This window comes from Onychomys torridus, chromosome 9, assembly GCF_903995425.1.
Source record: "Onychomys torridus chromosome 9, mOncTor1.1, whole genome shotgun sequence".
NCBI classification, from domain to species: Eukaryota; Metazoa; Chordata; class Mammalia; order Rodentia; family Cricetidae; genus Onychomys; species Onychomys torridus.
The window spans coordinates 1,209,464-1,233,827 of record NC_050451.1 but is presented as its reverse complement, the minus strand read 5'-3'; the positions used below and the strand labels follow the sequence as shown (position 1 = coordinate 1,233,827).

Here is a 24,364-nt window from a genome sequence, read left to right as displayed (position 1 = left end):
ACCTTTTTATAAAGACAACTGTCAAACTGGATTAGGGCCTATGCTAAAGATTTCAAGTTGATTACCTATGTAAAGGTCTTTTCTCCAAATGAGGTCACATTCTCAGGTAACAGGAGTTAGGAATCCAACCTACCTTTAAGGAAGGAGACAAAACTCAACCTAGAGGGGAGGAGAGGGGAGGAGAGGAGAGGGGAAGGGAAGAGAGGAGAGGGGAGGGGAGGAGAGGGGAGGAGAGGGGAGGGGAGGAGAGGGGAGGAGAGGAGAGGGGAGGAGAGGGGAGGGGAGGAGAGGGGAGGAGAGGGGAGGGGAGGAGGGGAGGAGAGGGGAGGAGAGAGGGAGAGGAGAGGGGAGGGGAGGAGGGGAGGAGAGGGGAGGAGAGAGGGAGAGGAGAGGGAGGAGGGAGGAGGAGAGGGGGAGGGAGAGGAGAGGGAGGAAAGGGGAGGAGAGGAGAGGGGAGGGGAGGAGAGGGGAGGGGAGGAGAGGAGAGGGGAGGAGAGAGAGGGGAGGGGAGGGGAGAGGAAGAGAGAAGAATGCTGACAGAACTGTTACTTTCTTTCAGCTTTTCCAGTTTTGGGCTCCAAATAAGAACTAATAAGCGATATGTTGAATTTGAATCAAAAGTTCTTATTAATATTGATTTAGAGTCTGTTCTTTTCTATAGTGCTAAATCAGAAATAGAAATGATCACATAACCACTGCCTAAAAGCTGCACCATTCCCAGACAGGTTTACTTACACTTCTTGGGTTACAGTTCCCAATGACCTTGTCCCACTTCTTCACAAGATGGGTAAACATTAGCTCTAGTACAGTCTCCTAGTGTGTGATGCTATTTATACTCATACAGAGCCTTCACTGGCTACACACAACCTAAGAGATGTCTAAAAATTACTTCCCATATATCTAATTTGGAAAAGAGATCATTAAAATTACAAAGGTAACAGTTGTACACAATATCCAGGCATATGAAAAGCCAGTAACATCTGTGCACTAAATCACAAGATCAGATCCTTACAAAATTTCCCACTTCTGAGTGTTTCAAGGCTAGGTCTTGCTCTATTGCCCAAGCTGGCCTTGAACTCAGATTGAAGCTACCCTCCTACCCTAGCCTCCCAAGCAGTTGGGACTAGAAGTGTGTAATACTTCACCCAGCTTCTCACATTTCTGAACATTTACTCTCTACCATACATTCTCCCTCTGATCTCCATTATAGTGGTTGGTAGAGTGGCAATATAAAGACTAACTAGCCAGGTGTTGGAATGCACACCTGTAATCCAAGCACTCAGAAGGCGGAGACAGGAGGATTGCTGCAAGTTTGAAGCCAAAATCTGATCCATATGCCAAGTTTCAGGCCAGTCAAGGCTACATAGTAAGACTGTCAAGTCTTACTGTGAAAGAAAGAAAGAAAGAAAGAGAGAGAAGAAAGAAAGAAAGAAAGAGAGAGAGAGAGAAGGAAGAAAGGAAGAAAGGAAGGAAGGAAGGAAGGAAGGAAGGAAGGAAGGAAAGGAGAATAAAAAACCTATATTTTTGTTTGAGAAATTGAGTCACTTGACCTCCTTATAATAGCATAATATTACACACACACACCCCAACATCTAGCACAACCCTACAGGCCATCAAAAACAAATCTCAAGTAACAGCAAAACATTCAACAACATATACCTGGTGCCCACAGAGGCCAGAAGAGGGTGTCAGATCCCCTGGAAATGGAGTTAAAGTCAGTGTGGACCACCACATGGTTGCTGGGAACCAAACCCAGCAGTCAGGTCTCTTAACCACAGAACCATCTCTCCAGTTCCTCATGTTCAATATTTCAAACTCACCGTTCCTCAGTCTACTGCTATGACATTGAGAACATGATCTGTGGGTTCAGCCACCCCAAAGAATAGATTTCCCAGGATACTGTGCTCTGCTCTCTAGCAGTTTGCAAAAGCACATCACACAACAAAGTCATGAATGACAACAAAAAGCTGTGTAGCCATGCTCTGAACTCTGATTTATACACATTAAGCTAGCCCTCTACCCATGCACTCCGGCTTACACAAATAAAGAGAGCCTTGCATCTAGGCACTCTGGCTTACATACATAAAGCTAACCCTGTGCCCGTGCATTCTGGATTTTGGCTTATACACATTAATCTAGCCCTACATCCATACACTGTGGGTTATGCACATTAATCTAGCCCTGCACATATGTATTCCAGATTACACACATTAAGCTGGCCTACACCCATGTGTTCTGAATTACATACATTGAGGTAGCCCCACACACATGCACTCTGGGTTAGTCACATTAAGCTAGTGCCACACACATGCACTCTGGGTTACACATATGACCCCAAACTTTGGGACTGCCACTCTCAGCAGCAAATGTATTTATATTCATGTATTTATGTCCACATTTATATTCCTGTGTCACTGAAAAGAGATGGGAAGTAAAAAAGGGATGGAATATCCCATCCAGGACCTGATCATCAACACTTTGCACATAAGAAATCTGAGGCCACGTACCCATTGGCTCTGGAGTTCCTGAACTTTAACATAGGAAGCAATTTCAATAGCCTCCCTTAGAACTGGAGATGGTCTCAGTTCCCATGGATAGAACCAGCAGGACATCAAAACCAATGCACTCTATAAACTGTGCCTGAGGATATATGTCTGTGCTGGTTGGGGGCAACTTTATAAAGCTATGAATGTCATAGACAAGAGCACACAAGTTTCTTCCCTCTTCCCTCCCTTCAGTAATGAGTCTGCCTCCCATTGATCTTCATGCAGCAGAGTTCACATTGTTTTAAATCCTAACATCTAACATCCCTGGAAGAATGACATTTGCAGCTACAGCTTCTGGCTGCTGTGCTTAAGAAGCCACAATCAAGTGTCTCTTCCGACTTTAATGTCCCTTTCTTGCATGTAGAAACAGCTATTATGCTTGTCTTTTACCTTTAAAAAGGAAGGTACAGTTAGCTATAGTGAATGGTGCTGTATTGTTTAAGTAAGTGTTCTCCCAAACGTTGAAGGTTTTGTTCCAAGGATGGCACCACCAGAAGATGGTGCCACTGGAAGAGTCCTCAGGTCACCAAAGGCATGCCCTTGAAGGGGACTGTAAAACCTGGCTGAGCAGTGTGTTCCTCCACCACTGCCACCCACTGTGCCCATCAGAGGCCCAGAACAAGAGTTCCACCCAACTGGGACTGAAACTTCTCAACTCCTGAGTTGAAACAAACCTTTGCTCTTTGTAGGTTAATTGTGTTGAGCTTGTGTTACAATGGCAGAAAGCTAGGTAACCCAAGCAGAAATTAGAAATAGCATCCAACTCATTTCTAGGAAAAATCCATTCCTAATTAAGAATCAAAATCCTAAACAAACCAAATTCTCCATCATTCCATTACAGCTTGTCTTTTTTTCTTATGATGCCCATATTTATATTGCATATGAAGTATTTTGAGAGCTTGCCATTCTTTTCATCAAACATGACTACTTCCTGCTATACTAACATTCTCTCTGCTCAGCACCCCCATTGGTAGGTAGCAACCACAAAGTCAAGAGCCAAACCAAAACCTTTAGGCCAGCTCTGCCACTTTCCAACTTGGCAAAAATCTGGGCAAGTCTTCCATTCTCTCTACATTTACATTCACCTTTAAGATAAGAAAACCTCCAGTACTGGCCTGAGATGACCAATCCAAGAGGCTGAATGATGAGATACATAATGTTCTACTCATAACACACAGTCACTTTAAGCCCTCAACAGATGGCCACTGGCTATGGCATCAATAAAATGGGGACGTCAACAGCAACATAAGTCTGGGCTGTCCCCAAACTTTATTTCCTCTAGGTTCACTATTTTTCAATTATTTGTTTGTCCATTTTGGTTTCTTTGACACATGTAACCTAGGCTGGTCTCAAACTCACTACATAGCCAAGGACAACTTTTAACTGTTGATCTTCCTACCTCCACAACCCAAGTTCTAGGGCTATCAGCATTAGCCACCATGCCTGACGAGCCCCACTTTTAGGACAAACCTAAAAAACCCTACAGATGCAGTCACTAACTCCATGTCTGCCTTCTCTCTCTCAGAGCAGAAGACCACACACCCCCACTTCCCTCAGCTGTATTATATTACTGCTTGTCAGGAGAATCAAGGAGTCAGTGTGTCTTCTTCAGGAACCTCTTGCCCTGCAATAGCAATTCTCAAAGCCAGGCTCCCAGATGTAGAAGGCCTGGGTCCCACATCACTACACAGGAAAGATCTGCCATAGAGAGTCATATGACTTGCTCCATACCTTAGGGAATAAGAAATAAATGTCAGAGGCCAGGTGTGGTGGTGCACACCTTTAATCCCAGAACTCAGGAGTCAGAGTCAGAGGTAGGTGGATTCCTGAGTTCAAAGCCAGTCTGGTCTACAGAGTGAGTTCTAGGACAGCTAAAGATACATAGTGAGATGCTGGAAAGAAGAAAGGAAGGGAGGAAGGAAGTATGTAGGTATGTTATGTGTTAAGCCACTGAGATTTGAGGTCTATTGTCATTCTAGAAAGCCTACCCTATCCTGAGCAAAAGGGATGCATAGACCTCTAAAAGGGATCCTAACATACTTCTAAGAGAGAAGAAAAGGGACCGCCGCTAAAAAGAACAGAAAAAAGAAATTACTTCATTCTATTTATTTTACTTTGTCTCATCCATATATTTTTGTGGCTATCAAAGACACAGAACACATTGACACTGTGGCATAATGTTACAAGTAAACACACGGGTATAAATGCAGGTTGGTGATCAAACAGAAACTCAATGACAGAAGCAGAGGAGAAAAGACAGACCAGAGACCAACCCTTCAAGCTTTTTGCCACTGCTTTCATCATTGCTAAACTGCTTTAACTACTTAAGAAACAAAAAGCTACAGAGAGGAGAAAAACAATACAGAGCAGAGAGGAAATGCATATGACAGTAACAAGTTCACAGGGAGTTCATGAACCAGCAAATCAGAACGCAGCAGAAACAATGGTCGTGCATGTTAATTTGATTTAAGGGTAAAGAAGAGAGCTTTCTGTTCCAAGGGAAAACCATCACGTTTTCCACATCTGAAAAGCAGCACCAGCTCTGCCAGATCATCAGAGATAAGGGGACTGACTGCTCGCTGCTTACAACACACAGAAAGCCAACAAGAACAGATCCTTGTAGAAGTCATGAATGTATCCACAGGTGCTTAGCTCTAAAGTACTGTAAGTCAGAGAACTGGGTGGGAGAGTCATCAGATGACCCCCATCAAAAGGTGGAGTGTAACATTAGGCCAACTGCAAGACCAGCTCCACCAGGGAGTTCATGGGCCAAATGGCACAGTCCTGTCTGTTCCTCCTTAGTGTGTTCATTCGTGTTCGTTCGTTCTCTCTCTCTCTCTCTCTCTCTCTCTCTCTCTCTCTCTCTCTCTCTCTCTGTGTGTGTGTGTGTGTGTGTGTGTGTGTGTGTGTCTCTCTCTCCAGTAAGAAACTGAGATTTGCATAGATCCAGATGATTCCAAAGCACTCCTGAAAATAATACTGTGTAAGACAGGCCTCACACAATCAAGAAGATGAAAAGCGGACACTGGCTGGGCTAAAAGGGAATGAGAGTTGGGGAGGCCAACAGTGGGAAGGAAGAGGAAGAACACGGCAAGGGAAACCTCGGCTATGTGCAGGGAGACCACAGATGGAGCAGACAGCTCAGGTGTGGAAGGAAGCAGACAAGATGAGAGTGGCCCAGGCCTTCCAGTAGAAGGTCCTGGGGGCTCAGTCAAGGAGGTCCTGTAGGCTCAGTCAAGGAGGTCCTGTAGGCTCAGTCAAGGAGGTCCTGTAGGCTCAGTCAAGGAGGTCCTGTAGGCTCAGTCAAGGAGGTCCTGTAGGCTCAGTCAAGGAGGTCCTGTAGGCTCAGTCAAGGAGGTCCTGTAGGCTCAGTCAAGGAGGTCCTGTAGGCTCAGTCAAGGAGGTCCTGTAGGCTCAGTCAAGGAGGTCCTGGGGGCTCAGTCAAGGAGGTCCTGTAGGCTCAGTCAAGGAGGTCCTGGGGGCTCAGTCAAGGAGGTCCTGTAGGCTCAGTCAAGGAGGTCCTGCAGGCTCAGTCAAGGAGGTCCTGTAGGCTCAGTCAAGGAGGTCCTGCAGGCTCAGTCAAGGAGGTCCTGTAGGCTCAGTCAAGGAGGTCCTGTAGGCTCAGTCAAGGAGGTCCTGCAGGCTCAGTCAAGGAGGTCCTGTAGGCTCAGTCAAGGAGGTACAATGCCTTCTAGAGACAATGTTTAAGAAGGAACAGGTATCTGTAAGAAAGGGAATGGCCAAATTCGGGAAGACTCTGGAAACTAATCTGACTAATTTTGCTCTACTACAGCAGATGGACCAAAGACTAAGAAGGCACCTTATACATAGTAAGTACTGAATGGATAAAGGCTGAAGACCAAGCTAAGGAAACCCAGGAAAGTGCATTTCCCTTACTTGGTATCAAATCCACTCTTCCCAATCCTGTTTCATATTGTTGAGTTTGCTACTTCAAGAGCACCACTCATCTAAGAAACAAAGCTGGTTCAACAGCAAAAACAGTAGCAGACAATGAAGAGTCACCGGTCAAGAGTGGCCTTTGAGTGTACAGTGTCTACTCGTGCAGAGGTTAGCATTTCCCTCTTCTGTGCTGAGGGAGGGACAGCTGAACTACTGTTGCAACTGCTGGAAAAGAGAACAAAATCAGCCACACACAGAAGCTGGCAATGAGGACCGATCCTCCCCGATCCTGCCGCTATGCGGAAAGGTTCTGGAGTAAGGAAATCAATCAGTACGCCATGGTGCTTCCTGGGCTCTGCCGTGGCATCCAAGTGTAACCTACTCGGTGGTGCCCAACTTCCTTAGTACATACAGTAGGTCTGGAACCATCTGCAAAGCCTGGGAACACTGTGACAGGTCAGAACCTACCTGGTTTTCTTCATGAGAAACCCTCATCTGCTCCTTGAGGACAGACATCCGAGCTGCCTCCTCTTTCCTCAAGACTCTCTCCTTCTTGAGCTCGGGACTCCAGAAAGTCTTGATGCTATTCATGGATGATCCCAGTTTACTGTCCTTAATGTCAAGCTCCTTCCTTAGGAGGTCATTCTCTCTCTGCAGTTCTTTGAGCTGGGCTTGAAGATCCAACATTGTGCTGTCTCTTACCTGCCTCAACATGGAGGGCACCTGGTGGTGGTGGTGATGGGATGAGCTGCTCAGTCCACCATGTTGATCCGTGTAGGAGAGAACATCAGTGTGGGAAAGTCCAGCGGAAGCAATATTGGGACTACTCCCCATGGCTGTGACCCGGCCTCCGTACACAGCTCGATTTGTGGCCCTGCCCAGAGTCATAGTACCCTTTGGGTAAGTTGTTGATGCCACCCCTTCATGGTCACTCAAATACATGGGTCCAGATGTGGCATAGGCTGCATTAAGGGATTGAATATTCTCCATGGACAGAGTCTTGCCTGTCCCTCCCCCGCCCCCACTACTTGTTCTTCGGTGGCCCAAACGAGGAGACCTTGGCAAACGCGGTGATCTGGAAGGGCTACCTTCCAGATTAGTGATTGTTCTTGCACTCCCGTACATTTTTCTTCTGTGCTGTGGTGCTACTGAAGAGAAGAAATGCTAGGCAACCTTTGGGTTGAAGCCAATGTTTCCTCCACTGGCCAGAATTTTCACCACATTCTTTGTATATATAGTCTGTACCAGGAAATGACTCCACTCAGGGATCTGAAAAATGAGAAAAAGGAGAATTAAAAACAAATTTCTTTAGAATTCTAACTATAATTGCATTGTATCTTAAAATATGTTGATAGAAGTAGTAGAATGCTCTCCTAGAAGACACAAGGTCCTGGGTTCAATTCCCAGCATTGAAAAAAAAAAATCTAGATAGATAGACAGATAGAATGATGGATGAATGATAGATATATGGAAAGATGATAATGATAAATTAGTGACAAAACTAGATTAGATAGATAGATACATAGATGATTGATAGATAGATAGAGAGATAAAATAAAGTTGTACCCCTATATTTATTTTATAAAGAAAAATAATCCTAAAACATTTCTTACTACATGTAAACTTTTTTTGTTTGTTTTAGTTTTTTTGAGACAGAGTTTCTGTGGCGGGTATTGTGTTCCCTAAAATATTGTGTGTTCCCCGAAATAAACATATCTGGGGTCAGAGAACAGACAGACACTAGAACAAAGCCAAAAATGGTGGCTAGAAAATGGGAAGAGTAAGCCCTAACAGAAGTTGGGTGGTGGTGGTACACACCTTTTATCCCAGCACTTGGGAGGCAGAGCCAGGTGGATCTCTGAGTTCAAGGCCACTTTAGAAACAGCTAAGCATGGTGACCCACGACTTTAACCCCAGAAACCCAACCTTTAATCCCAGGGAGTGGAGGCAGAAAGAGAAAGGTATGTAAGGCGTGAGGACCAGGAACTAAGAAAAAAGAAAAGCATGTAGTTAATTAAGCATCTGGTTGATTAAGCGTTCAGGCTTTGGAGCAATACAGCTCAGCTGAGATTCATGTGGAGGAGGACTCAGAAGCTTCCAGTCTGGGGAAACAGGATCACCTAAGGAACTAGCAAGGTGAGATAGCCGTGGCTTGTTCTGCTTCTCTGATCTTCCAGCAATCACCCCAATAACTGGCCTCAGGTTTGATTTCATTAACAAGTACTTTTAAGATTCCTGCCACAGGTTTCTCTGTGTAGCTTTGGAGCCTGTCCTAGAACTTGCTCTGTAGACCAGGCTGGCCTCAAACTCACAGAGATCCACCTGCCTCTGCCTCCCAAGTGCTGGGATTAAAAGCGTGTGCCGCTGCCACCACCAGGCACATGTAAACTTTTAAAACAAATTTTCCCACCCTGCCCCCAAAGTCAAAAGCTATCAAAGTAAAAAGGAACTTCTTTTTTTCCTTAGGAAAATGAAGCTCTCCCTCTTGATTTATGCTAAGTATGGTTTGGAAATCCAAAGAATTCACTATGTAGACTTTAGCAATAATAACCCATCTCTAGGACACTGCCCTTAAATACACATGGTTTAAAATAATGACTCTGAGAAACTGCTGCTCCTTGGATGTCTAATACCTGACATGTGTGTTGTCCTTTCTCCTCCTGTGCCCTTTAGAAATCAGACCTCCTTTCTACTGCACCCAACACTACCGCTTCCTACCATTCAGCTGTCACTGACACATGATTTGGAGCCCAATGCCCATCTCAGAGCTAGAATCAAGAGGTGTTTCCAACCAGCAAGACGCCTGTACATATGGCCAGATTCTCAAAGCTATTACCAGGGGAAAACAGCAGTCCTTCCTGTCTCTTCCCATCATACATCTTCCAGGCTGGTCATTTCAGAGTTCTTTTCCACATTAGTTGACCTTAATCTTCACATGAACCTCTTCCCACACACAAAAATGGCACAGGAGAACAGTGCAGAGGATTAGAGTTCCTGGTCCCCTAACTCCTGAAGAAAAGTAAGAGAGGCTCCCTATGGTGGTGAGTCAAGTATATCAAGACAGTCTTTATGTAGTTGGGGCTACAGGGCTGCAATTATTGCTTCAGTGCTGGGCCTCAAAGGGCCTTAATGGGTGCTCATGGCCTCCTGCTCTCAGGAAATCTTCAATGTGTTTTCTTTCTTCAGCTAGGCAACAGGAGGACAGAGTAGAGAGGGGCAAACTGAGGGTGAAATCTGCACTCTGATGCAGATGAGAGAGTGACTTTATGCACATTTAAAAGCTGTCATGAGCTTTTACTCTTCAGTAAATAAAATGCAGATATACACCATCTAACTCATTATATTAAACCAGATGCTATCTATAAAATACCTTGTTGCTACCTAACATAGGAGAGTCAATAAACTTTTGTAAAAATAAAGAAATAAATAGCTTTTGTTTAGTGCCTTAATGAGACTAAAACATTAAAAGCAACACATAGAGGCACTGTTTATTTTCATCTGCCTATCATTTATCTCTCCTCCCACCTCTGGACACACTTTCTAGTAATGCAATCTCTATTTTCCTTAAAGAAACTCTTTCTAAACCCATACTCCAAGTTCATAAGAACTAGATGAGGCTGACTCCCACAACTCCATCCTGGATGGCAAGAATGAGGTGAGAATATAATCCAAATCTGTCTAGTCATTATACTCCATTCCAGACATGGTAAGTAATTCAAGGAATGGTGACTCTCACTAGTCCAAAAAGACTCCATATGGAGACTTCAGGCAGAACAGATAGGAAAGACAAGATTATCTTCAGTTAGAGCTAGTTGTTTTCAAGATGGAACTCTGGGGGTTGGGGAATTAGCTCAGTGGTAGAGCGCTTGCCTAGCAAGCACAAGGCCCTGGGTTCAATCCTCAGCTCCAAAAAAAAAAAAAAAAGATGGAACTCTGAAAGCAGTGGTTGAATGCTGCGCCCCGAATGGGGCGTCTACATTATGCATTCATTTTCTCCCACTTATCTGCATGTCAGTATTTTCCACAATGAAGGCATACTTTTAAAGTAAGAATTTTCTGGGGTTTTTTGTGGAGATCCACAGAAGTTTCCAAGTGAGAACTTACTCAGTCAGGGTCAAAGAATCTGGGCTTGCTTTACCCAGCAGGGTTGCATAATAGGATGATTTAACCACAGGCATGGTTACCAGGTGTTTGGAAGGGTCTGCACCTGGCTGTGCAGTGTGCTTTGATCTACAAGGGGGAGGTCTTTTGCCCTCCCCTTGGCATTGTTATAAAAGCCCTTTTCAATAAATGAAGTGGCTGTTGGGTATTGATCCAGGCCCTCCCGAAGCTATCCTGTTCTGATATTTCCTCATTCTTCTCCTCCACCTAAGAACCCTTCAAAAGGTGGGAGTGGGCTCCCACATTTTTTTCCTTTAACTTCAACAGTTAACTTAGTTTGCTGTTTTTACTAAGCTTGGGTTCTAGGCACTGGGGCCTGGCTAGGCTACCACTGAGACTTGTACCTTCCTCGAAGGGTGGAACTTGTCCTCGCCTGTCTTCTCCTCCTACATCTAGAAGCAGACATTCATTTCTCAGGCTAGGTTTAAGGTCACTCACAAATAACACAAAATTTACACCTTTTCAGATTTAAACCAGAGTTCCTTTGCAAAGCTGGCTAGCCCAAGGTTTGGAGCATTGCAACAGCCAGTTAAAAAAATAAATAAATGTGTTCCTTTTAGAAACACACATACAACACACATAACATGTAACATAATGAAACATTCTCTTGTCCAAAACCAGGCTTCCAGAAACTGGGTAGAAGACTCGGCAGAAAAGCGCACTTGCTTTGCAACAAGAAGACCTGAGTTAAAATCCCAAGCACCCACATAAAACTCCAGGAAGACCTGAGTTAAAATCCCAAGCACCCACATAAAACTCCAGGAAGACCTGAATTCAAATCCCAAGCACCCACAAAAAACTCCAGGCATGCCTACAAGGACCTGTAATCCCAGCACTGTGGTGAGAAGATCATGCAGCTGTCTGGCCACAAGCCAGGTTTAGTGGGAGACTCTGTCTCAGGAAGTGAGATGGAGAGTGACAGAGCAGGACACCTGACGTCCTCCTCCATGCACATACTGATACATGTACCCACACAGATGCACATACTTACACCACAGAGCCACAGTCACACACACAGTAAAAATGATTATGCTGTCTCATTTAAAAAGCAGAATATTCTGACACTGGCTCCCAGATTCTCTGGGTTCTCTCCTGGCAGGGTTAGCACTGGATTCAATGCTAGGATCAAGAAATGGGAGCTTTCCTTTTTACTGTGTTCTCAAACAGATAACAATGTACAAAGTCATTTCTATGATGAAGTGTTTGGTAAAGCAAACCCATGAAACTGGATAGACTAGGCTATCTAACTTCTTCTCACCAACCGTTTACCAACTTTACCCATGTATTTTCATTTGTTATCTATTCTATGTCACTGATTGTTATTTTTTTTCTTCAAACATAGTCTAATCCATATAGGCATGTATACCTTCCCCCTTAAGTAAAAAAAATATATATATATCACTTTAAGTTATATCCCTATCTCATTCTTAACATTTGTATTTTTCTGTTTCTGTAGCCAACAATATGATGAATGTTTGTCTCTTAGTATTTCAAAGGTGTATAGCTTTTTATTGGGCTGGTGTGTTATATTTTATTGCTTCGACCTGTATCTCTCTAGTCTTACTAACAACTTCTACTGCTGTTGTGTTTACTTTTGCCTTTTGACTTTAAATGTTGATCTGTCTTCGATCAATACGTACACACATGGCTGCATATTCCCGGGTTGTATTATATATCTTTTATTTCCAATTGTGAATAGCAATGATTGTTCAGCTGTGGCCAGCAGGACAGCTCAGGTAAAGACACTTGCTGGAAAGCTAAGTGTCTGCTGGCCAACATGCATGCTGGAAAGCCTGAGTCCAATACCTGAATCCCATGTAAAGGTTGACAGAGGGAAGTGACTCCACAAAGCTGTCTTCTGACTTGCACACATGTGCCATGGTGTACACACATACAAACATATAATTTATAATAATAAATAATTTCTTTATAAAGTGATGTCCCATTAGTCATCCAGGATAGACAAAAGCTCAATTTTGAAAGAATTAGAACCTGAGACTATAACACATTTCTTCTAAATTTTATATAGGGCTCACTATGTAGCTCTGGCTGGCCTAGAACTACCCAGGCTGGACTGGCCTTGAACTCACAGAAATGCACCTGCCTCTTCCTCCTGAGCACTGGGATTAAAGGTGTGGGCCACCACACTCAACCCTTTATTCTAATCTTGGTCATGAGCCTAAGTGCTTACTTAATTGTTAAAATAACTAATAGGTTATTATAGAAAACTCAGGTGCTAAAGAATTAGACCAAAGCACTCAATCTTGTCACTCATCAACAGTGTCTTTTAATAAAATGATGCTTTCTCCTTAAGTGTATGCAAGTGTGTATGGATATCATTTTGGATGAATCAGCATTACATTCTACATAAAGTCCCATGTTATACTCTCCTTTTTCCTCAATGTTTTATTCCTAATGAATCTCCTTTTTCCACTATGCTTGAGTGCCTGAAAATGTTTTAAAAGACATGATTATTAACGGCTATCATAAAAATCCAAAGGATGGCCACCAAAACTCTCTTCCCTTGTGAGCATTTGTCTCTCCTATCAAGAAAAATTCTATCTCCTTCCTTCCTGAATGTGGAATGGACTTGTGACTGGCTTAGACCAACAAATGCAAAAGATGTCACACTACTCTCACACTGAACTTCACCCTTAGAAAGCCTAAAGTTTCTCTTCTGTCTCTTCAAATTCGGCTGACATGACGTAAAGAAGTTGTGTTAGGCAATCCTGTCAATCTGATTGGAGTAAGAAATGCTTGGATTAGTGACACACACCTCTGGGTGTCCTTTCCAGAGACAAGTACCTCATGAAGATTCTGACCTGCTGAATGGTTTACCCACTGATGGATTTAAACTCATATGAAGTCTTCAGAGGTAAGGAACTGTGGAAGGTAGAGCCATGTTGGAGGAAGTCGGTCATAAGGGTATGTCCTTCAAGGGCTATATCTTACTCTCCCCCTTTCTTCTGTCTCCTGGCACCAAGACATGAGCTTCTTCATCTTGCCTTCTCTAAAACCATGAGCCAAAATAAAGAATACCTCCCTTAAAGGTATTTTCTAAAATAGTTTGGTCAGATATTTAGGTCACAACTAACACAGAAGTCCAAGCTGTCCTATTGGAAACAGAATCCCACAGAAAATCTTTGGAGATGAGACACCACACAGAAACATAGCTGATATGAAGACTTGAATGACATATCCCAGCCAGCACTAACGCAGGCCAGTGAGATAAGCCACCTTGAACTGCCATCTAGTATTATCCACATGAGTGGCACTAACACTATAAGCAATATCAGGGTCATCAGTCAAGGTGCAGAGCTGTGGAAAATAAGAAGCTATTGTTTAAAGCCCCCCAACTTTGGAATCAATCACTTAATGCTTTATTGAATGGTTATCTAATCATTTAATTAACTAGCCATATGACATGGGTTATTTGTTGAATAAAAATGTAATAATGTTGTGATAGAAAACATTTCACAATATTTTGATTGAAAAAGTTCTGGCTGACTAATATTTTGATTGATGAAGCACTGGTTAGTACCCGAGGATCTAGAAGAAACACAAGATAGAAATGGAGCAATTCATACTCCCATCTTTTCCTGGGCTATTTCCCTCGAATCCTATGCTCTTTACTCTCAGCATCCCTTGCAGCTACCACCTCTTCTTGAAGCTACCAAAAATTCCCAAATCAATGAGGACTTCAACATTGTATATCCAGTAACTACACCCTCAGAGTAATATCACCCCACTCCAGCTGTTCTCACCCAGTACTTCCTGAGCAGTTTAGCAAATGTCTGGATTAGTATAGCTGATGGGAATTTGATTTTACACCAAGAAGTCTCAGAAATGGTAGACCACTAGGGTGGCTTGGCAATGGACCCAAAATCGAATGTATGATAGAATTTTTTCCAAGATTATTTGGCAAGCGAACCCTTTTCCCTTTAAGATACTTGAGATTTTTCCTTAAAACATATTAATTTCCTCCTACAAGAAATGTTTTAAAGTAACAGATTAGTTCCTGACATTGAGAGCTGGAATGAATGGGTTTGAAATATGATATGGCTTCTGTCTGCAGGAAATTCACTCCCTGGAATGGACTTTCTTAAACTATTTTCTTGAGCTCAGATCCAACTGGGTTTGAAGAAATGATGGTTACATGCACTATGTGCTACAAAATTCACCTCTAACAGGGAAAGGTAAATGATAAAAGAATTGGCTAGAACCATGCACAGTTGCCCACCCCTTAGAAGGTGACAACAGAAGGATTAGCAATTTGCAGCCAGCCTCAGCTATGTAGAAGGTTGGGGATCAGCCTGGGCTACATATGATACTGTCTAAAAGAAAAGTAAAAGCACTACCAGATATGGTCAAAGTGTTAAATTTTCACAACAAAACCCATTATTTTGTAGAGCAAATAAAAGTTCACATAAAAAAATAAACTTGAAAAATGGAGTTTTGACCTCAAAAGCTCCAAGAAAAAGCATAATTCCCTATGTATTTTCAAGCCTCAATAATGAAGTCTGAGTGTCAGAAAGAACACAAGTCATCGATCAGCAGCCCATGTCAAGTAGCTGAGAAAAACACTGATATTTGCACCATCTAAGACCACACTAGACAAGAGATGTTCTACCCAAGTAATTCCACAGAAACTACCAAGTCAAACAGGCAATGCTGAGGCCATCGAGATGTTGACTGAGCAGTTTCTTCATCACTGCATATCTGCTTTTTCCTTTTAAAATGTTTCTATGGGGCTAGAGAGATGGCTCAGAGGTTAAGAGCACCGACTGCTCTTCCATAGGTCCTGATTTCAATTCCCAGCAACCACATGGTGGCTCACAACCATCTGTAATGAGATCTGGTGCCCTCTTCTGGCCTGCAGGCAAAACATGCTGTATACATAATAAATAAATAAACCTTTAAAAATAAAAAATAAAATAAATAAAATAAAATGTTTTTATGAAATAAATGACAATGCACATAGCAATCACTCCCTCTTCTCACAACAGAAAAACACATTTTCAAGGATAGTCCTGGTTTTTGAAGATTTACAGCTAGAAAAGGGTCTGCTGATTCTGGATACAGAAATGGGAACACGTCTAATCTGAAGTTCCTGTGTAAGTTCTTGTTATCCTTTATCTACTGTGACCAAAAGGTTTCCAGGTGTTTAAGGAACTGAATTCCATCAAGATGTGACAAAAGTTCCTGGAAGGAAACCACACTTTACTTTGAACTTTCTACAAGAATGATTATCTAATTAGAAAAACAATGATTATGGAGAGGTTTGGGAGCTGCAGGGCCACAGTACAACTACAATATATCTTGGGCTATCTCCAGTGCCATTAACAGCCATTTCTTGTCCACCTCTATGTCTGGCCTAACATCCTTGTGCTGATTGGGTAAAACCTCCTGGGATGTCATTACTTGGCAAATCACTAGCTTCCACCAACCATAAAGCTAACAATGTCATTGGACAGCATCTGAGGCCGACGGCACAAGTTTCCCCACTTTGCTGCCGTAACGCACTTACATCATGTTCCCAGCAACGTGTTTGGACATGTGCTACTTTATGGTTTTCTTTGTTCTGTTACTATAAAAACTTTATGCAGCTGTTATCATTTTGGGGATATGGAATTTGTGAAATCTGTGGTCCTATGCTCACTGACACTTGAGTCTGTAAAGAACTATCTCTTATCCCTAAAAACTGGGGGATATGAATATTTGTGTGTACATGTGTTTGCATGTTCATGTGTGTACCTTCTTTTTACTGACCAGGCGAGACTGCTGGACCAGTGAGCCTTTCTTCACCTCTCCAGCACTGGGATTAGAAGCAAGCACCACCATATGCCTGTCTTTTTCATCTTGGTTTAGGGATTAAATTCAGACCCTCACAGGGCTTGCAGAGATCGGGAGTCTGTAGACGTTCTGTACTAAGCATATGTGTTATGGCTGAGTAGATTGGTGTTCTTGTGGGATTCCCAACACTGGGATCAGGGGCAGTTGCTGACTCTTTTGCCTGCTTGTGGAACCTGTTTCCTCCTCCTGGGTTGCCTTGTCCAGCCTTGATGATGTGCCTGGTCTTATTGTAGTTTGTTGTGCCATGTTTGCTTGATGTCCCTGGGAGGCCTGCTCTTTTCTGAGGGAATATGGAGAGGATGTGGATCTGGGGGCAGAAGAAAGGTGGGATGTGGGAGAGATTGAGCGGAGGAGAAACTGCAAATGGGATGGAAGATATGAGAGAAGAATTTCTTTAAAAAAAAAGGACATTTTAAAAAATTCCAGACCAGACCCTCACACTTACAGCCCAAGCACTTTATCAAATGAGCTATCACCACAGCCCACACTTCTACTTCTTAAAAATAATTTTAATAGCAACCTAAGCCAAACACATTATTTAGAAATGAGTTCCTTCTGGCAGATTTGTAAAGATTGGGCACAGTTTCCTGGGACCAGACCACCCCTAAGGCTACTACACACAGAATTAGGTCAAGCTTGTTCAAGAAGTGCAGGTTCAGATAATGAAGTAAGCCAGAGGCAGGTTCCCTAGCTGCCACTGATCCCCCTACACCACCTCATGATCCCCCACACCACCTCACGACCCCCCACACCACCTCACGACCCCCCACACCACCTCACGACCCCCACACCACCTCATAATCCCCACACCACCTCATGATTCCTACCTGTTCTACTGAGTCACTCACACCCTCCACCCTCTGCCCAGCTGTGTTGAATTCCCTGGTGTATTTTAAGACACTTGCTCTGACACTTTTTTTGAGTTGTTGCCTCCTTAGTTCTCATCTACCCTGGGTTTTTTTTTCTTTTCCTGTTTTTGTTGTTAATTCTCTAAAATAACTTTCTGAGAAAAATAAAAAAGATGAATTTTATTCAGCAGTCAATAATGCAATAATGTCTACTTTCCATTACTGACTTCAAGAAGACCACTTCTAAGATTTTCTACCCACCTACAAATGTGCCTTTAGAAAATAAGGTACCAGCAAGATCTTATTGTTTTAAATATTCTTACAGAGCCAAGAAGGGTCCATCAGTAGTGTCTAATAAACTTTAAAATACTTGCTTGTGTATATTCGAGTAAACAACACTAAGTAGGATCAATTATTCATAACCTCAAACTGCAAAGAAACAAATGTTGCTGACATAAGAGAAACTATAACACCAAAGAAATCAGCTGCACAACACCTTCCACTTTAAAAGCACCTCATGAATAAAATTTGAAGTCCACAGGTAAGTTCCGCTTAGGAGTCAAGTGAAATAACAGATGGTTTTATGAACTATGAGGATGTTGTCCCTAATTGCATATAGATTCATAAATAAAATATGTGCTCATCCACTCACCCTCTCAAAAAGGTTTAAGGACTCTCCAACTAGAAGCTCAGGGGAACATGGCTGGACGAGCCTTAAGGCTTGTCTCCCTGAGTGTCTCAGACTATCACAGTCTGGAATGCTCTATTTTAAGACAAAAGAACTTCCTGCTATCTGTTCTAAATTAAGTTAAGTTTATTTCCACAGATTTCAGCCTCAGCCCCTCACCTGAGCCCTGCTGACAGACCGTGTGAGCTGAGATCATCAGTACCGCCTGAGACTTAAACAATTAAAAATATCTGTCTTTTTTTTTCTGATCAGCCTCTCCAACTTTTCAAAACTCTGGGTCACAGATGACATTTAATTCCAAAATAAAATCTTTCTACAGGGGGACATGGTAGAGAACAGTCTCAAGCAAGAAGTGACTGCCCATCAGGATGCTGCTGCTGCAGATGTGTAGGGCATAGTTAGTACAGGGCTGCTGCAGATGTGTGGGGCATAGTTAGTACAGGGCTGTTTAGCATTTGCTTCTAGTTGCCAACACAGAAAGATAGAGATAATTAATAGTAAGACCCAGATTTCAGTTTCTTCTCAAAAAAGGAAGGAAAGAAAGAAGGAAAATCTGAAAGTCTGACACTGTCATGCTCACTTCCCTCTAAGACAATGACAGACTGGAGCCAACCAGCAGCACCTTCAGGAGAGGGCATGCCCCACTGCTCTTCCAATCCCTCTGTTCCCTGTGGCCTTATGGTCTGCCTGACTCCCTCTTTCCACGTCTGGCCTGTGGGCAGTAAAATACTGGATCACTTCCACCACATCAAAGACCTTAAATAAGAATCCATTCTCCTTCCCCACCTACTGAAGTCCATTCTACCTCCTTTCTAAAAATCTCCCTTGAATCCTGGTTCCCACATCCGCTGTCACCACCCTATTACACTAGCAGGCCTCCTATTGAAGCTAGCCCATACCCTCCTGAACCACCTCCTATTTGACACCCTCTGCTCTATTTCCAAAACATCAGCCAAACTGTGTTAAGTTACAATTATAATCACAAAAATATCTCCACCACCCACTTAGTACACTTCCAAGCTTCCCCGTGCTGCACAGATAAAACCAAAAATCCTGTAGGTTCTCTTTCCTACTCCTCTGGCAACTCTCTCCTTCACCATTTCTGAACAGGTCTTCTTCCTGTTGTCCAGATGCATCAAGTCCCTTCCTGTCTCTCAGTCAACGCACATACTGCTCCCCTCATGGGACTCCTTCCTAGTTATCATTTAGATCATATCACCTGACAGCTTACCAATCATCAAGGTTAATCCCTTTGAGTCACATCCCCAGACCCTATGGATGTGAGACTTATGACTGTATCCCTTTCACTTTGCAATGTAAGTCCAGGAGAGGAGGTAAAGGGATAGACGGACATGTGGGGGTGGGGGTACCCTAGTGAATAGACCTGGAATGTCTAGCTAAGCTGGCAGATAGGTTCCAGCATTGAAAACTTAATTTGGACAAGTGATATAGGGGATGAGAATTTTGGTGGGAGTTTCTGCTTTTTTAATATAGTTAGTTGGTCTTATTTGTTTTTATAAACCTAAAGGATAATACATATGACAAAGTTACATCTTAATTCTTTCTGTGACAACACCTCACTATGTAGCCATGGATATGTGCTACTGCAGGCTTTTATCAAGGTAAATATTAATTGCACAGATTGATTTTTATAGTTCTCATACCTGTCAGCTCTGCCACTATCAGGACTTAGAACATGGTCCACATCACATCCAATAGTCCACATATGTCCTCAAATCACTCCCACTCCTGGAAATTTCATACTGTATTCTCGTCTCTTAGGGTCTTGCTTCCTTCCATAAACCTCTATTGTACACCCCAGGTTTTAACATTCAATCTACCATTGGAAGACTCCAGAGGGTAATACAGGCCTGAGGACCATGTCTATATATTTCAAATGTATACTCTGAGCTGGCAAACTGACAAATAAAGCACCCTGTCTTCCTACCTCGACAAATGTAAAGGTCAGAGAGACAGTGCTTAAATTCTGAATTAGAATGTTTACTCTTCCAAGTTCTAAACAAAATCCAGTAGCAAAAGGAAGGCCCTACCTATCCCCAAAACCCTCTGTCCTCACCGATGGTTCAAGTATACTCCAGTGGCCTCACATATATGAATTCTGCTAGCTAGCACACTAGGCTATTTCTAGCTATATTCAAGGTAAAGAGGCTTCTTCTGTAAAAGACCAAATGATGATGTAGTTGAGGTTTTGTGGGCCATTTGGTCTATGTCACAAGTGCCTGACTGCCATTTCACACAAAGCAACAACAGATGATTAGAACCAATGGGCAAGGTAGCATTCCAATAAAATCTGATTTTTAAAAAATATGACAGTAGTTAGATTTGACCCATTTGCTGTAGCCTCCTGAGATTTTGTCTATGACCTGCAAACATGTGTCCCTTGGCAATCCTAAGTGCAGAGATGGACATAATGGTATCAGGATTTGGAGGCAATTCAAGGTTGTCTATATAGGCAGGTCACTGGCCTGTAGGGACAAGAATGGACTCTGGAATACCAGGCTCTGCAGACACCTGCATGTGTCCCTATGAAGTCCTCCCACCATGGGGAAAACACAGTCTCAGAAGAGCCAGAGTGGCCTTGGTAGCTCTTCCCGCACATGTCTAAGGATATAGGAGCTATGCAAACCATTCTCTGAATGTCTGAAAGAATCAAAGTGGTATTTCAGTGTCATGACACTGAAAACACTTCCACAGATGTTAGGTGACAAGTCCATGATGCTAGCCAGCGGGGAAAGACACAGCGTTTTCGAAAGAGAGGTCTCAAGTCAGGCCTCAAAACCAGGTCTGACTGGATCCATACCTATACCCATCTCACTTCCCTACGTGCCCTCAAGCAGGTCCTTGCCTGGCCTTCATTTTCTTCAGCTGCAAAGCTGGGGGTGACAGCAGTACTTCTCATAGGAGTTTGGGGGGGGGGGCCATTAAATGAAATGATACAAGAAATATATTTAGCAAAATGCCCAGCACACAGATAATATCCAATAAAAGCTGACCTGGATAACCTTAATAAGCCTAAGGGCACTAAAAACCTCAAAATTATCTTGGAATTCTCTCAACTCATTAAGTTTAGTTCTGTCTGACTAGCTTGGGTCAAATTCAGCTTGCTATTTAAAAATGCTTCAAACACTGATTAATTTTTTTTTCAAGTGATGGGTTCTCTTTTCTTTCTCCTAGACATACAGAAGCAAGGGCTTAGCATTAATACCTTTTATAGTTTTATTTAAAATTTTTTCATACAATATATATTGATCATATTTCCCCTTCCCCAAACTCATTCCAGAACCTACCCACTCAATACACTTTCTCCCTCTTCCCCTCCTGCCTCACACTAGGCACAAAAACAAAAATCAAAACAAAGGAGTGAAAGACCAATAAGACAGAAAAATGCAAAAACAAAAAGTCACAAAAAACATGGAGTTCATCTTGTGTTGGCCTGCCCTGGAATGTGGTTGCTGTACCCAGTGAGAGTCCACCGGAAAATCGATTTTCTCTTTGCCAGTAGGTACCAATTGCAAACAGCTCTTGGTTAGAGACGCATTATTTTTTAAAACACGAAAAATCTGAAGCTACAACATTATATGTCTCTAGATATTAAGAAATCTCTTTTTGGTTTTTCGAGACAGGGTTTCTCTGTGTTGCTTTGTGCCTTTCCTGGAACTCGCTCTGTAGACCAGGCTGGCCTCGAACTCACAGAGATCCTCTGCCTCTGCCTCCTGAGTGCTGGGATTAAAGGTGTGTGCCACCACCGCCCAGCTCTGTTTAATCTTTAAATGCTACAAAAATATGAATTAGGGGTTTAAAAAAAATCCAACTTGCTATAGCTGAAATTACAAAAAAAAAAAAAAAAAAAATGCTTTCCAGTCATTTTCCAAAAATCTCTATGAAACTGAAAGGTCCCCATGCACAGCTCACAACTCTCCCCTTTAGTCCTCTCAAACTCATTCTATAACTACTACTTTCCATGTGCAGATTTAGCATGGTTGCATGTTCAGCTGCCTTGGTTCACATTTTATAGCAAAGTACTTGTGTGAGGAGGTTGACTTTATCCCATACCACAAGGTAAGTGTTCCATACACCCCAGTTTTAGTTAACTGCTCCTCCCACCAGCCATTTCCACTATTTAAATTCTAAACTCTATCAAATTATTCTAAAGTATTAAATTTAAAATGTAAAGTACCTAAAAACTTTTTAAAGAAATATATTCTTAAAGCATATAGCTAAATCCACAAGTTCAAAGCATAACAAAAAACCAAGCATTAAAAGGTAAAAGTAATAAGATGTTAAATAAAATTAAAGTATCTGTTATAGCTAGAGCTAGTATAATATGCTGATTATAACATTATCCATGGCCTCACACAATGGAACAAATTAAACTGGTTGCACTGAAGAAATAACCAAGATTTTTAAATTCGGTTTCAAAACATCTGTGCATCTCCTTTAATCTGCAAACGTGAAATGTCAATTGGCAAAGCTTTAGCTATAGCACACTTACCAAAAAATAGAGCCAGGAATTATTGGGTCTTACACTAAAAAATCCTCAATCCGTCCACCAACAGATGTCCCAGAAAAAAATGACAGAAATGTAGAAGAAATCTAGACCATCCCTCCCCCCAGACACTCAGTCATACAAAATGCTTCTTCACTGGCAACAGCATTTAAATAGCTTTTAAATAAACACAACAGTGTTTAAATGGCTTCTTGCTAGAAAGGAGAATAAATATATAAAATAACATACACAAGAAAAATTTTAGCAACAATAATTCAGTCAACAATGGGAAGTGGAGAATACCTTAAATGTGCAAATTTTAGAGCAGAGCATTCATCTGTGTACTCATGTATGCAAACATCTATGTACTTGTGTATGCATACATCTGTGTACTCGTGTATGCATACATCTATGTACTTGTGTATGCATACATCTGTGTACTCTGTGTATGCATACTCGTGTATGCATACATCTGTGTACTCGTGTATGCATACATCTATGTACTCGTGTATGCATACATCTGTGTACTCATGTATGCATACATCTGTGTATTCGTGTATGCATACATCTGTGTACTCGTATATACATACATCTGTGTACTCGTGTATGCATACATTTGTGTACTTATGTATGCATACATCTATGTACTCATGTATGCATACATCTATGTACTTGTGTATGCATACATCTGTGTACTCATGTATGCATACATCTATCTGTTCCAGCTACAAAGAAGAGAACAGTCTCTCAATAACATGGCTGATGTTCATGAAGGAATTACACCTGAGCCTTTAAAGAAAATCCAGACCACAATGCTGAATTGGATTCAGAAATCCCTTGAAAAGCTGAATTTACAGTGAATGAAAGTTCATATGTTCAGTCATCAAGTAACAGAAGGAGATCTCTTGCTTATAAATTCTATCTAATTGAAAAAATGAAAAGAGAAACTAAGAGACATAGACAGAATCTACTCACTGAATATTTCTAAAGAACAAATCTGGAATGCATTTTCTAACATGCCAGAGGCCCTCCATGAGAAATGAGGCCACATCCCCTTTATTTGGCTTTACACTAACAACTCTAATTATTATACAAGGCTGTTTAAACTCTAGAATAGATGAAGGCCTCTTGCGAGTGATAGATGTGGACTCTAAGAGAACTCACCGAAAGAAATTACAGTAACAAATGGAGAAATCTAGGCTTTGAACTAGGCAGAGTCAGACATGGGGGACAGATCCATAATCAGTTTGGTAAGGAACTTGTAAAGCTCTTGAGACTTCAAGGGTTGTCTTTATTTCAGTGATCTGAAGACATATAATGTGAGAGTATTCTTCATCACCACAACAGAAAGGCCCATTGAGTTTGATATCTCCCTGTAGCCTAAGGAATCATGACTGTGAGTCAATGAAAAAGGGAAAAAGATGGACTTGGGAATCTAAAGGATGTGTTCCCACTAGGTAAAAGGTAAAGGATGCCATGCTCCTCAGCATGAGTCAAAGTTTCACAGAAGTTAGATTTGTGAGAGAATTGAGTCATCACCCAGTGCACAGCAGGGTAGACCAGTTGACTGCCAAAGAACCCGCCTACAATAATCAGCATCATATTCCAGTTACAAGCAGCAATTTAGTTAATGCAGTTAAGTTAATGATGCTAATTTGAATTATTAATATGAAGAGTACTCAATTTCTAAATTGATTTTGGCTTTCTGAAAGTATAAGACCTTTAAAAATGACCTCACCAACCCTATGTTTATATAATTAAAGTATTACTAGAATAATAATAATTTAAGTCAATCCTGGGGTTCTATAAGAAATTCTATTCCAAAGAGAGCTGGCCCAAGTTTGAGAAACCTTAAGAGATT

General features: G+C 42.0%; 1 protein-coding gene across 1 annotated transcript in view; it reads right to left on the bottom strand.

The window, feature by feature from the left end:
- Positions 1–24,364, bottom strand: part of Erc2 (ELKS/RAB6-interacting/CAST family member 2) — a 913,086-nt gene that overhangs the window by 873,367 nt on the left and 15,355 nt on the right. Inside the window, exon 2 of the mRNA XM_036199185.1 lies at positions 6,915–7,715. Within this exon, the coding sequence (XP_036055078.1) occupies positions 6,915–7,571 (657 nt within the window). The 5' untranslated portion in view covers positions 7,572–7,715. The remainder of the gene's footprint in view (positions 1–6,914; positions 7,716–24,364) is intronic.